General features: G+C 49.5%; 1 protein-coding gene across 3 annotated transcripts in view; it reads right to left on the bottom strand.

Moving 5' to 3' along the window:
- Positions 1-904: 904 nt before the first annotated feature.
- Positions 905-12,108, bottom strand: part of PCGF3 (polycomb group ring finger 3) — a 45,389-nt gene continuing 34,185 nt past the window's right edge. Inside the window, exons 9-11 of one of the 3 annotated variants that reach the window (XR_008617946.1) lie at positions 8,348-8,428; positions 1,767-7,805; positions 905-1,700 (exon numbers count right to left, since the gene is read on the bottom strand). Coding sequence is in view for 1 of the 3 variants with exons in the window: in XM_028492460.2 (XP_028348261.1) it covers positions 7,758-7,805; positions 8,348-8,428 (129 nt within the window). In the remaining 2 variants the exon portion in view is untranslated. Of the gene's footprint in view, positions 7,806-8,347; positions 8,429-12,108 lie in introns of all 3 variants that reach the window. The other 2 variants (XR_008617947.1, XM_028492460.2) reach the window with 2 other exon arrangements.

Below are 12,108 nucleotides of genomic sequence, written 5' to 3'. Positions count from 1 at the left end.
GAAGGCAGATTTTAACCACTGGACTACCAGGGAAATCCTGTTCAGCAGTTTCTTAAACATACACTCACCACACGACCCAGAAATCCTACTTTGTAGAGAAACAAACCTTACGTCCACATGCAAACCTGTACATGAGGTTCACAATCATCAAAAATTGAAAATGCAAAAGCCTTTCATCAGGTGAACTGGCAAACTGTGGTCCATCCATATCACAGGAAGTATGAACTATTTGGCCACTCGGATGGATGTCAAAGGCAGTATGCTGAGTCAAGGAATGCAGTCTCAAAGGTGACGTGTACAATTCTATTTACACGACATTTTTTTTTTTTTGACAGATCCTGCCTCAGGTTTATTTGTACAAATAGCACAGGACACCAGCCCCATGCAGACAGCAGCCCGGGGCGCACACTAGTCCTTCTGTCCTCACATGGGCAGATAAAGGTCTCTACTCGGGAGCCTCTGTGGGGACCTGACCGGGAGCTGGAGCCGCCTTGGCCTTGGTAAAGGCAAGATTATAATGCCGGAGAGATCAGTGGTTGCCAGGAGTTATGGGGGTGGTGGCAGAAAAGGACCTGCACTCAGGAGGTCTTTGGAATGATGGAGCCGTTCTGTGTCCTGATTGTAGTGGTGGCTGCATGAATCTGTGTATGTGTTAAAAATCCAAAAACAAAACAGGTTAAATTTTTTTTTTTTACTTAAAATTTGTAATTTAAAAAATGGAAATTACACATTCTAGACTAAAATGTCTAGTGTTAAATTTTTTTTTTTTTACTTAAAATTTGTAATTTAAAAAATGGAAATTACACATTCTAGACTAAAATGTCTAGTGAGCTTTAACAGAAGGAAATTTCTCGACTTAGTCAACGGTATTTATCCAAACTCCACAACTGCGCTTAAATGGAGACGTTAAGCATCTTCCCACTCCAGTCGGAATGCACAGCAAGCTTCCTTCACCGTCAGTATTCTTCGAGATGCAGCCGCGCAGATGCAGCCCGCGGAGGAGCAAAGGGGTCCATGTGTTTGCTGTGACACTGCTGCCTGGGCGGGCGTCCAGGACACCCAACCGCCACTCTCTGAACCAGCAGATTCGGTACAAACACCAGCGTCTTCTCCATTCCACAGAAGCAGGTGCCCCGCCTCCCTGAGGAAATACAAGAAAGAAGCCAAACTAGAAATACGTGAGACCTGTGGGAGGGCAAACCCGGAAGCCCCTCTGCAAGTCCCTGAAGGGGGTCTGAGCGCACGAGCGTCACAGGTGAAAGGCAACCCTGCCACAGTGCGAGGAAGTGCTCTCCACGCTGGACGACCAACAGAACACACACCCTGCGGTTCTGGTGGGTCCCGGGGGCCCCACTTCACCCTTGGGAGCGTCACTAAGCAAGCTCCCGAAAGGAACCCTCACGGGGCCAACCGGGCGTTGGGGGAGCAGGCGGACCGACCAGCCGCAGCTCCATCAGGCGGTATTTCCAGCCGTGTTGGCTGCGTTCGCCAGAGATGGGCTCCGGGCCCCTCCGCTGCCCCAGGTGTGGGGTCGGAGACAGCCGAGGGTTAGGAGGACTAACACCTGTAACACCTGCACAGCCAAAGCACCACGCAGGACCGGGCAGAGAAGTGTGGATCCCGGGACGCCTGACCCTCAGGAGCCCGGGCTGTCCTGGGACCATTCCCCATATCTCTCCAGAGCCCTGGGGCCCCAGGACCTCCCCGCCCAAGCCCTGGGGTCCCAGGACCACACCCCTCCCTCCAGAGCCCTGGGGCCCCAGGACCTCCCCGCCCAAGCCCTGGGGTCCCAGGACTCCCCCGCACCAACCCCAGCCCCAGAGCCCTGGGGTCCTACAGACAACAGCCTGTAAACAGTAGAATCACCAGAAACGCCTCCCAGGACTGAGCTGGAATTAATGCCTGCTTCGTGCTTCCTGAGATGTTAGTGGAAAAAGCCATTTGCCACCAACAAGAATACGTACTTAGTTGGTGCATTTTCATACTTGGTCTGTTTGTTATAAAGGCCAGATCTGTTTATGCTTCAAAAGATTTTTGACTAAAAATGTTCCTAAAGAAGCAACTTTGTTATTATAGTACCCAATACACATTAAAAAAAAAACAGCCCACAGGATTCATTGTCAAATGATTTATATTTTCACATTCAAATAAAATCCAGAGACAGTCAGCCTGCTGGTGGTTGAGGCTGACAGCCCTCAGGCACTGGGGAAGCATCTCATGGCCACCCGCCACGTAAAACAAAAACACACCAAATGCATGGGGTGTTGCCTGCCGCCTGGACGGAACGGTTGCCTGTGCACCCTGCAGGAGCCTGTTACTTACAGGAGCACGGCTGCACTCCAGCGCAACTGGGAGTGGGCGTCGCGAGGTTACCGACCTAGCAGGAGGGCCCCATCCCCCGGGCCTGGCCACAGCTGCCCCAACGAGGACTGCTGGCCCCACTGGGGGTTTTATCCGTAAGAACCAAAAGTCAAAGGGAGACGTTTATCCTCAGCCAGGCAGCAGGTATGGCAGAGGCCCCTGGCTGTGCGTGCTGTGTGCTCCTTTCCTGCGGCCTCCAAAGCCTCTGTCTCACGGCAGGGGATGCACGATCACATCCGTAACAGCGCTGCCGGTTAAAGCGCGACTTGCATGTTTCATGCAAATGGAGTCTCGCTGGAGAAGCAAATCTCCTGTGAGAGCTACAGGCGGGCGCAGCCAACTGTCCCTCGCAGCCCTTCCTCCCAGGCTCAGGGGCTGAGGGGCAGGGGAGACTTGGGCCTGGCTAATCTCCTTCTCACTCTTTCCTGGAGTTGCCTTTTCCTGGCATCCGGGGCCCCGGCTCGTTGCCCACGTGGAGCCCAGCGAACGGGACCTGATGAAGCCTGCTTCCTGCCATCCCTGCAGTTCACCCAGCGCCTCGGTGAACACGGACATTTACACGTGGCTTCGGCAGCTTGACATTCGTTAGGTGGAGTAAACGACTTACTAAAAATAAGTAAAATAGGTAACATTAGTTTCTTAAGACTAAATTTATCTTTAAAGTTTAATGATCTGAAACCCACGAGCGCATAATTTTGGTCAACATATTCTCCCATTTTTTCAATCCTAGTTTCCTCAGATTTTCAAGATTGCTGTAAATTACTTAACCTTTAAAAATTAAAAGTTTTGGGTACAGTAAATTGTCTGCGATAGCTGATTGCATGTGTCAACCTGACAGGGCCCCAGTGCCGAGATTAAAATTACGCTGGTGTGTGTGTGCGGGTGTTCCCGGAAGAGATGAGTCTTAGAACCTCCCGTGTGGGAGGGCATCGCTCACCGCCCCCCACCAAGGCCTGGACAGAACAAAAGGGAGGAGGGAGGCAGAGGGCACCCGCACGAGAAACGTGTATGCACACGCGTCCCAACACGCCAAGAGAGGGTGCAATTCCTACCGGCGGTCCACCGCTCATGGGAATCAGAGGTTTTCTTTAACACAGGTTCCCTGGCACACACAGCTGCAAACCAAAGACAGTTCTCTCTCCAAGCAAACAGATGAGTGTGGGCTCCCAGAGCTCCCATCAAACCTCTGGTGCCAACACTGGACCAGCTTAATGAAGTTCTGCATCCAAGGTCACAGCCACGAGCGCCATGTGGGGCAGAGTCATTAACCTGTGAGGGTCCAGACCGGGGCGGGGGGCGGGGGAGGGAGCCTGGTGTGGCGCGCATGCGCCCTCACCAATACCACGGCACTCTTCCTTACGCTGTATCACCCTAACAGGGAACCTATCTCACGCTCTTACAAACATCTTAGGTAACAAATGTCCAGCCTCAGAGAACTAGGTAGGTTTTCCTTTTGCTTTTATTACAAGCATATAATAGCAATTGGCAAAACACTGAATACAAGCTTCACTATCATAAAATCAAAACAGTTAAGCAATATTCCAAAAAAGATTTTAGATAAAAACTAGCCACCAAGAGTACAAAAAATTACACACCAACACAAAGCATAAAAAATGTAAACTTCCAAACTAAACAGTCAAAAACGTGTGTCTGCAGCGTCACCTCCACAATCCCCCAGAGCCCCCGATCTCCACGCGGGATGCCAGGGTCGGCAAGGGCTCTCACCCCTGAACGCTGCATCATATGGGAAAAATGGTTTTCTTGCACCCAATGAAGCTGTTGAAATAGACAATTACGCTAATGCTACACACGTTCTAGGGGACATGTAAACTTCAGGCCCCCTTCAGATGCACCCATGGATGCGGAGACTCCAGTGAGCTGGTGAGGGGCCTGGCAGTCCCCAGGAAGGGACAGAATCTTAGTGATGATTTCGGTGTCGCTTGAATCGTTTTCTAATCGACTTATCCCAACCTATTTAGTTTGTTTAAATACCAAGGCAGAGAAACACATTGGTTTATTACGCTAAGGTCACACGTGCTGTGCTGGAGTGTAAACGATTTCCTGAGGAAACAGAGAAACTGAACTTTTTGTGATTTATCTGTACTAAATGTGTTTTCAGTGTTTTGAGAGCACATCAAATATTCACGTACAAAGTAGAAATCAGCTGGCTTGTTCCTATAATACTCAATCCAATGACACACTTCAAAATCACTGTAAAATCCATCCTGTGGGCTTTGAAGAAAAAACAAACGAATTTCTAAAGACCTCAAATGCCATGAGGAGGCATCAAGGCCGCACGCCCTGGCGGGCTCAGGAGCCTGGGAAAGTAGCACCGTCATATCTGCGGTCGACACGGGGGTGCGTCCTGGGCCACCAGCAGGCGGGGTCTGAGGCACGTGGCCAGTCTAGGCCACACGTCAACTTGCGGCCGCTGGCCGGTCACTCACTCTTTCTTACCGATGGCCGAGGCCCCTTGCACAGGCCCACGTACACTCCCAGCAACAGTGTTTTCATGAGAACAACGACGGAAAAGGAAAACCAAAGAGCTGAACGTACACGTTCTGAGAGTCCGCCTACGCTGCCTCAATCCAGCAGAACAGATGCTACGGACGATTCACCCTAAGTCTAGTGAACGCACGCTGGAGCCTATTGCACAGAAGCATAAACCGCTCCTCATCCACGTAACACACAACACACAAATTAAAAGCTACTCAAAGTAAAAAGAAGAAGCTTGCAAAACACCTCACAATTTTATCTTATATGCCTGTAAATAAAGCTGGACCACTGAAACCAAACAATTGGATGGGAAAATATGATAGAAGGCTTAAAATAGAATAAATAATTTTATAAAGTTAGGTTTTCTTCTTTTTAACCCCCCAAATCTTAAATTCAATATTATATATTCTATCTGAATCTTCTATTTTCATGACACCTGTACCTAGTGAGACCCTGTGCTGCTGAGGGTGCCGCGGGGTAACTGACAGCACTCGTTTTACCAGCAAAAATAGTTGTGAAAACTACTTCACAGTAACTCCATCTGTTAAAAAAAAAAAACAACTTAATAGGATTCAATCACTAACTGATCCTGGCTTTCATGCTGGAAAAGATAAAATTCTGCCTTTGATGTTCAACGGACACGAGAGAAAAGTGAAAGTTTCTCTCTGAGGGCAGGGCCCCCACTCCGTCCCCGTAAGGCTGCGGTCAGACCAGCGGTGGTGGGAACAGGGGTCTCCTGCAGGTGAAGACGGTCTGCACGAGGACTTCTTAGAAAAATGGGTACTGCTGAGGTTTCATCAGGGTAACACGGATACCAACGCGGGGTCAGCAGGTGGCCAGGGCCCAGTGCGGACGGTGGCGCCAGCCCTGACTCATCTCCACCTCTCTGTGTATTAATAAGTACGTCAGCTTAGCACCATAGCAAATTCAAGTGATTGCAAAGATAGCTGCAAAGTTACAAATATATACTATGAGATTATACAGCCAGGTTCATTTTAATCTGACCTGTGAATTAATTTTATTTGAATTTGGACGCTCATACTGTTTAATCCTTCCTTACTTTCATCACACAGGAAAATACCTAAATTCTAATGTTACACTTCAACTGCATTGAGAACACACGGTTTTACAGAACGCTTCAGCAGAAATGTGTATTTGAGGTAGACAGGTAATACTTAGTCATACACATCTACTCACTGAACCCTTGAATAGTAACCCTAAAAAATGATCTGGATGAATAGCAAGCTCAGGTAACTGAATAACTCCAACAGTCCCGGGAATAACGGGCTTAAATAAAGAGATGAATTTTGACCAATCCCTAACAAAAACTCGGTTTTATGTTTTTGAAAGGCCTCACAGTAAGACCACTCGGACTGAGTTCATTTGTTTTCCCCATCACTAAGGAGCTGCTCCTGACACTTCTAAGTATGGGACAGGAAGCAGAAAACAAACAAACTAACTTGAATGTCGATGAGCTCAACCACCACTTCCAAAGCAAGTTCAAGAAAAATTCTAGTCACCAAGGTGAAGTTCTTCATGGAAAAACCGGCTCTCAAGCCACCGTCAGGACCACCTACCAAATGAGGCGGCCCCAGGACCCCAGGGCCCCGGTGATGCAGGAGGTGACAGAGGGGGAGGAGCCCAAAGGTCAGGCAGAAGCCAGCGGATGCGGACAGGGACGGCCATGGAGTGGGGACCGGCTTACCACCCGGAGAAGGCCCGTCTCCTTGCTCCTGTCTTTACACATTCCAAGTTACTATCTTAAAGGAACAAAAATGGATGTGCTGGCAAAGAGTTTATTCTCCAATTCCACAAAAATATTAACATTTGGGAGGAGAAAGGGCTAACAGAGGGTGTGCTGCGTCTGCTCGCGCTGTAGGTCATTAAGTCACCGGAAAAGCAGCTTCAGCCGCGTAGGGGCCCGCCCGCCCGCCCTCTGTGGCTCGAGCGTCCCCGCCAACAGCGGCCAGAGTGTGCCAGCTGCTCCACGAGAGCACGGTGACGTGCCCACCTCTGAAGGCGGGCGTGGTGGGACCCGGGGTCTGCACACGGGGGGCTCTGGTGGAGACACGCCCCCTGGGTACCAGCCCCGCCGCGGACGGGGGCGCCGTCTCGGGAAAGGCCCCCCGCCACCACCATCAATCTCTTCAGCAAAACAAAAACGGGAAAGAATAAGCGGGAAGTTAAACGACGGCACTGAACAACTTGTGCCCTATTTAAAAGAAGCAATTTTTGAGAACGAGAATCGTTCTGCGAACTGTCGTCTCACGGTCCGCCCTGCCGACCGGGCGGGGCAGCCGCATCGGGGTCAGGGTGCAGCCCCCCAGCCGGGCTGCGGGCCCCCGGGAGTCGGGGCGGCCCTCGGCTTCACGTTCCCTGACGGGGAAAATGAAATACCATGGTTAACTCACGATACTCATGGAAGCCTCTTTTGGTATGCTTTTAAATTAAATTTTTATATATCTTCTACGTCTTCAGGAAGCTAAAGGCAACATAAATATCGTCATTCACCGTGAAAAGACATTTTGTCAATAACTTAGGAAGGATTCAGTAAACGTACAAGTATTTTGGGGGCTTATCGTGAAACCTAATTCATAAACGGAACGGAAGTGACCGAGATTTTCAAGACCTGGAAAGCAAGCAAAGGTCACGGGTCGGGATGGAGGCCGTCGCCACCCCCTCCCGCTGGAGCAGAGGCGGCCCCGGCCGCGAGGCGCGGCACGTCCGTAGCCCTGTGCCGCAGCGCCTCGCGAGTGCGATTCTCATACAAAAGTGATAAATATTCTCTGTTCGGCATCCAGTCCAAACGGTGCCCAGGGCAGCATCCTACGCGTTGGTGGCCCCGCCTGGCTGCGTACTCGCGGGGCACCCGGGCAGCTGAGTCTCTGCTGTGCCGCGGCTCACAGCAGGTCCATCTTGGGTCTGTAGTGCAGCAGGAGCGGTGCTTTCTGCAAGACAAGGGGGCGAGGGAACGGCACCGGTGACCCCAAAGGGGACAGGCTGGCGACGGTCCCACACTCGTCAGCGGCCGAGGGTGAGCTCCACGCCCGGTTCCCACACCTGCCCCTGCCCTTTCTCTCTGTGCCCCACTCGCTCTCAGACCTCGGCTCCAGCTGGGGGTGTCGGCCGGGCTGTCTCTCCCCTGCTCCCAGGCAGCCCCTGAAGATGGGGTCCCACTCATCTGCCTCCTGTTCCAGAGAGAGGCGCTGCGGCTCGAGGGGACGTGTCCTCTGACTGCAGTGGCCACTCCCTCCCAGAACATCGGTCACCTCAACCAGGAGGGGTGGGGCGAGTCAGGGCCTGGAGACCATGCCTTCCCCGACCACACAACTCTGAGGCCGACGACTTCACAACGGCTGCATTCCCGACAACCCCGTGCCTGGTCTGGTCGTTATTCCTAAGCTCCAGGAAACAAATGTGCCCACAAAAGCAGCTGCTATTCTGAGCAGATTCTGAAAATCACATACAACGTATCATGTCAAAGTCTCACCTTGAATCTCCACCTTGTGACAACGACGAATTTGAGCGTGTGGTCCTTGCCAAGGATCTCCTCGTTGCATAAAATGTCCAGCTGGTGGGAGAACAAGACCTCGGTCAGTGGGGCCAAGGGCTCGGCGCTCAGGACACATGGTCTCTGGTGCCGCAGCAGTCACGCCAGTCGCTGAAGGGCCATCTGCCCTCCTTTCGGGGCAGCACAGATGGGAAGCAGTGCCTGGAAGGCCCATCCCCCCCAGAGGGCCCAGAGCACCGGGGGGCCTCCGTCCGCACACAACAAGGCAGCGCCCCCGTCACGAGGCTTTGGCGCCCAGACTGCCTTCATTAAAGAGCACGCTGTCCCCCAACATCAGTCCACTCTTGGCCAGATTTGTCCCTTTCACCTCAGTGGAAAAAGGTAACGGGCTCCACACACAGCTTTTTCCTTTTCAGTTTTAAAAGACTTTTTAGAGCAGTTTTAGGTTTGTGCAAAACTTCACAGAAGGTAGAGTTCTCACGTATCTCTTGCCCCCACCTCACAGCCTCCTCCACCATCAACGTCCCCGATGAAAACGTTCATTACAACCGATGACCCCCATCACCACCCACAGCCTGTAGTTTACACGAGGGCTCACGCTCCGTGCTGTGCCTTCTGGGGGTCTGGACAAACGTATGACGACGTGTGTCCTCCATGACAGCGTCACATAGAGTAGTCTCCCTGCCCTAAAAATCCTCGGCTCTGCCTGTTCATCCCTCCCCGTCAACCCCCAGCAACCAGTGACCCTTTCACTGTCTCCACAGTTTTACCTTTTCCAGAATGTCACAGAACTGGAGCACACAGTGGGTAGGCCTTCTAGACTGGCTTCTTTCACTCAGTCATACGCACTGAAGGTTCCTCCATGTCTTTTCATGGTTTGATAGGTCCTTTCTTTTTAGTGCTGAGTAATATTTCTCTGTCTGGATGGACCACTGTTTATGTATCCATTCACTTTCCGAAGGACACCTTAGCTGTTTCCAAGTTTTGACAACCATGATTAAAGCTGCTATAAACATCTGCGTGCACGTTTCTGTGTGGACGTAAGTTTTCAACTCCTCTGGGTAAGTACCAAGGGGCTTGATGGCTGAATCGCGTGGTGAGAGTGGGCTCAGGTTGTGGGAGACCACGCGCTGCCCCCCAAAGCGGCTGCAGCATTCGGCGTTCCCAGCGGCGGTGACGAGGGTCCCCGCTGCTCAGCATCCGGGGTTGCCAGTGCTCTGCATTTTGGCCATTCTGACAGGTGTGGAGTGGGATCTTGTTGTTTTAATGTGCATTTCCCTGTTGACAAACGCTGTTGACCCAGATGGTCTTTTATTTTTATATTATCTAGTTTTTTTTGGCAGCACCGCACGGCTTGTGGGATCTTAGTTCCCGACCAGGGACTGAACCCGGGCCACCTCAGTGAAAGTGCAGAGTCCCAACCACCGGACCGCCAGGGAAGTCCCCAGACGGTCTTCTAAACTTCTCCCTCAGGGCAAGGGAAGAAGGGTCCGGCATCTGTGTCTCCTGTGGCTGCCATGGAAACAGCTTAACTTTGGGACGTGTAACTCCAGAAACGCAGCCTCAGAGTTTGGTCTGGGAGCCCACAGGCTCACACCCTCTGGAGTCTCCAGGGTTCCCGCCAACCTCTGCTTCCACCCTCAGGTGACCCTTCCATGCTGTGTCTCAAAACTCTCTCTACTCTTTTCTCTGTGGGTATCAACAGTTCATTCCTTTTTATTGTTAAAAAAAATTGTGGTAAAATACACATAAAATTTACCATCTTAACCATTTTTAAGTGCACAGCTCAGTGGTATTAAATACGTTCATAACGTGTAACTGTCACCACATCCATCCACAGACTTTTCATCTTGTAAAACTGTAACTCTGTCCCCGTTATAACTTCCCATCCCCCTGTTCCCAGCCCCTGGAAACCCTGATTCTACCTTCTGTCTTTATGATTATGACTCTAGGGACCTTGTATAGTGGCATCAGACAGTATTTGCCCTTTTGTGACCAGCTTATTCCATTTAGCATAGTGTCCTCAAGGTTAATCCATGTTGTAGCAGGTGTCAGAATCTCCTTCCTGTGTAAGGCTGAGTATTCTATTGTGCGAAGGGACCGCGTTTTGTTCATGTATCGCCCACTGATGGACACCTGGGTTGCTTCCACCTTTTGCCTACTGTCAATAACGCTGCTACGAACATGGGGGTACAAATATCTCCCTGGGATCCTGTTTTCAATTCTTTGGGGTACTGCTGGTGCTCATGGGGGTTCTCGGTTTCATTTTTTGAGAAACCTCTGTACCGTTTTCCAGAGCGGCTGCACCATTTCAGATCCCATCAACAGTGCACAAGGGTTACAATTTCTCCACATCCTCACCGGGACTTGTTTGCTTAATTTTTACAGTAGCCACCCTACTGGGTATGGGGTGGGTCTCATTACAGTTCTGACTTGCATCTCCCCTATGATTAGTGATGTTGAGCATGTTTTCATGTGCTTATCAGCCATTCAGATATCTTCTTTGGAGAAACGTCTACTCAAGTTGTTTGAGTTTTGTGTTGAATTTTAGGAACTGTCTATATATTCTGGATAGTAATTACTTGTCAGAAATATGACTTGCAAATACTTTCTTCCATTTCGTACAATTTTTTTTTTTTAATTTCGAGGCAGTCCAAATTGTCTATATTTTCTTTTGTTGCCCGTACCTTGGGTATTCTATCCAAGCAATCACTGCCAGATTCAATGTCATTAAGTTTTTGTCCTATGTTTTCTTTTAAGAGTTTTATTGTTTTAGGTTTTACATTTATATCCCTGATACATTTTGAGTTAATTTTTAAAAAATATTTATTTACTTATTTGGCTGTGCTGGGTCTTAGATGAGGCATGTGGGATCTTCATTGCGGCACGCAAGGATCTTTAGTTGCGGCATGTGAGATCTAGTTCCCTGACTAGGGATCGAACCTGGGCCCCCTGCATTGGGAGCACGGAGTCTTAACCACTGGACCACCAGAGAAGTCCCTTGAATTAATTTTTGTATACTGTGTTAGGTAAGGGTCAAACTGCATTATTTTGCACGTGGATATCCAGTTTTCTCAGCACCATTTGTTGAAAAGACTGTCCTTTCCCCATTGAAGGGTCTTGGCACCCTTGTCAGAAGTCAGTTGCCCACACATGTGAGGGTTTATTTTTGAGCTCTCTATTCTGCTCCATTAGTCTGTTTGTCTTTACGCCAACACCACACTGTTTTGATTAGTGTTATCTTTAGAGTAAGTTCTAAGTCCTCCAGTTTGGCTCTTTTTCAAGACTGTTTTGGCTATTTGGGTCCCTTGAGAGTCCATAAAAAATTTAGGATGGAATTTTTTTTTTTTCCCGCAAGAAACATCTTTGGGATTTTGATAGGAATTGCATTGAATCTGTAGATTACTTGGGTAATATTGACATTTTAACAGTATTAAGTCTTCCAATCCATGAATGTGGGATGTGTTTCCACGTGCTTGTCTTTCTTTCAGCAATTTTCGTAACTTTCATTGTACAAGTCTTTCACCTCCTTGGTTAATTCCTAAGTATTTTATTCTTTATGATGCTACTATAAATGGAATGAGTTTTGTAATTTCCTTTTCAGATTGTTCATTGCTCATGTACAAAAATGCATCTGATTTTTTTTTGACATCTTCATTGGAGTATAATTGCTTTACAATGGTGTGTTAGTTTCTGCTTTACAACAAAGTGTATCAGCTATACATATACATATATCCCCA

This window comes from Physeter macrocephalus, chromosome 7 (genome assembly GCF_002837175.3).
Source record: "Physeter macrocephalus isolate SW-GA chromosome 7, ASM283717v5, whole genome shotgun sequence".
In the NCBI taxonomy this organism is placed as follows: domain Eukaryota; kingdom Metazoa; phylum Chordata; class Mammalia; order Artiodactyla; family Physeteridae; genus Physeter; species Physeter macrocephalus.
The sequence above is the reverse complement of the archived record's forward strand: the minus strand, read 5'-3'. Positions and strand labels throughout refer to the sequence as shown.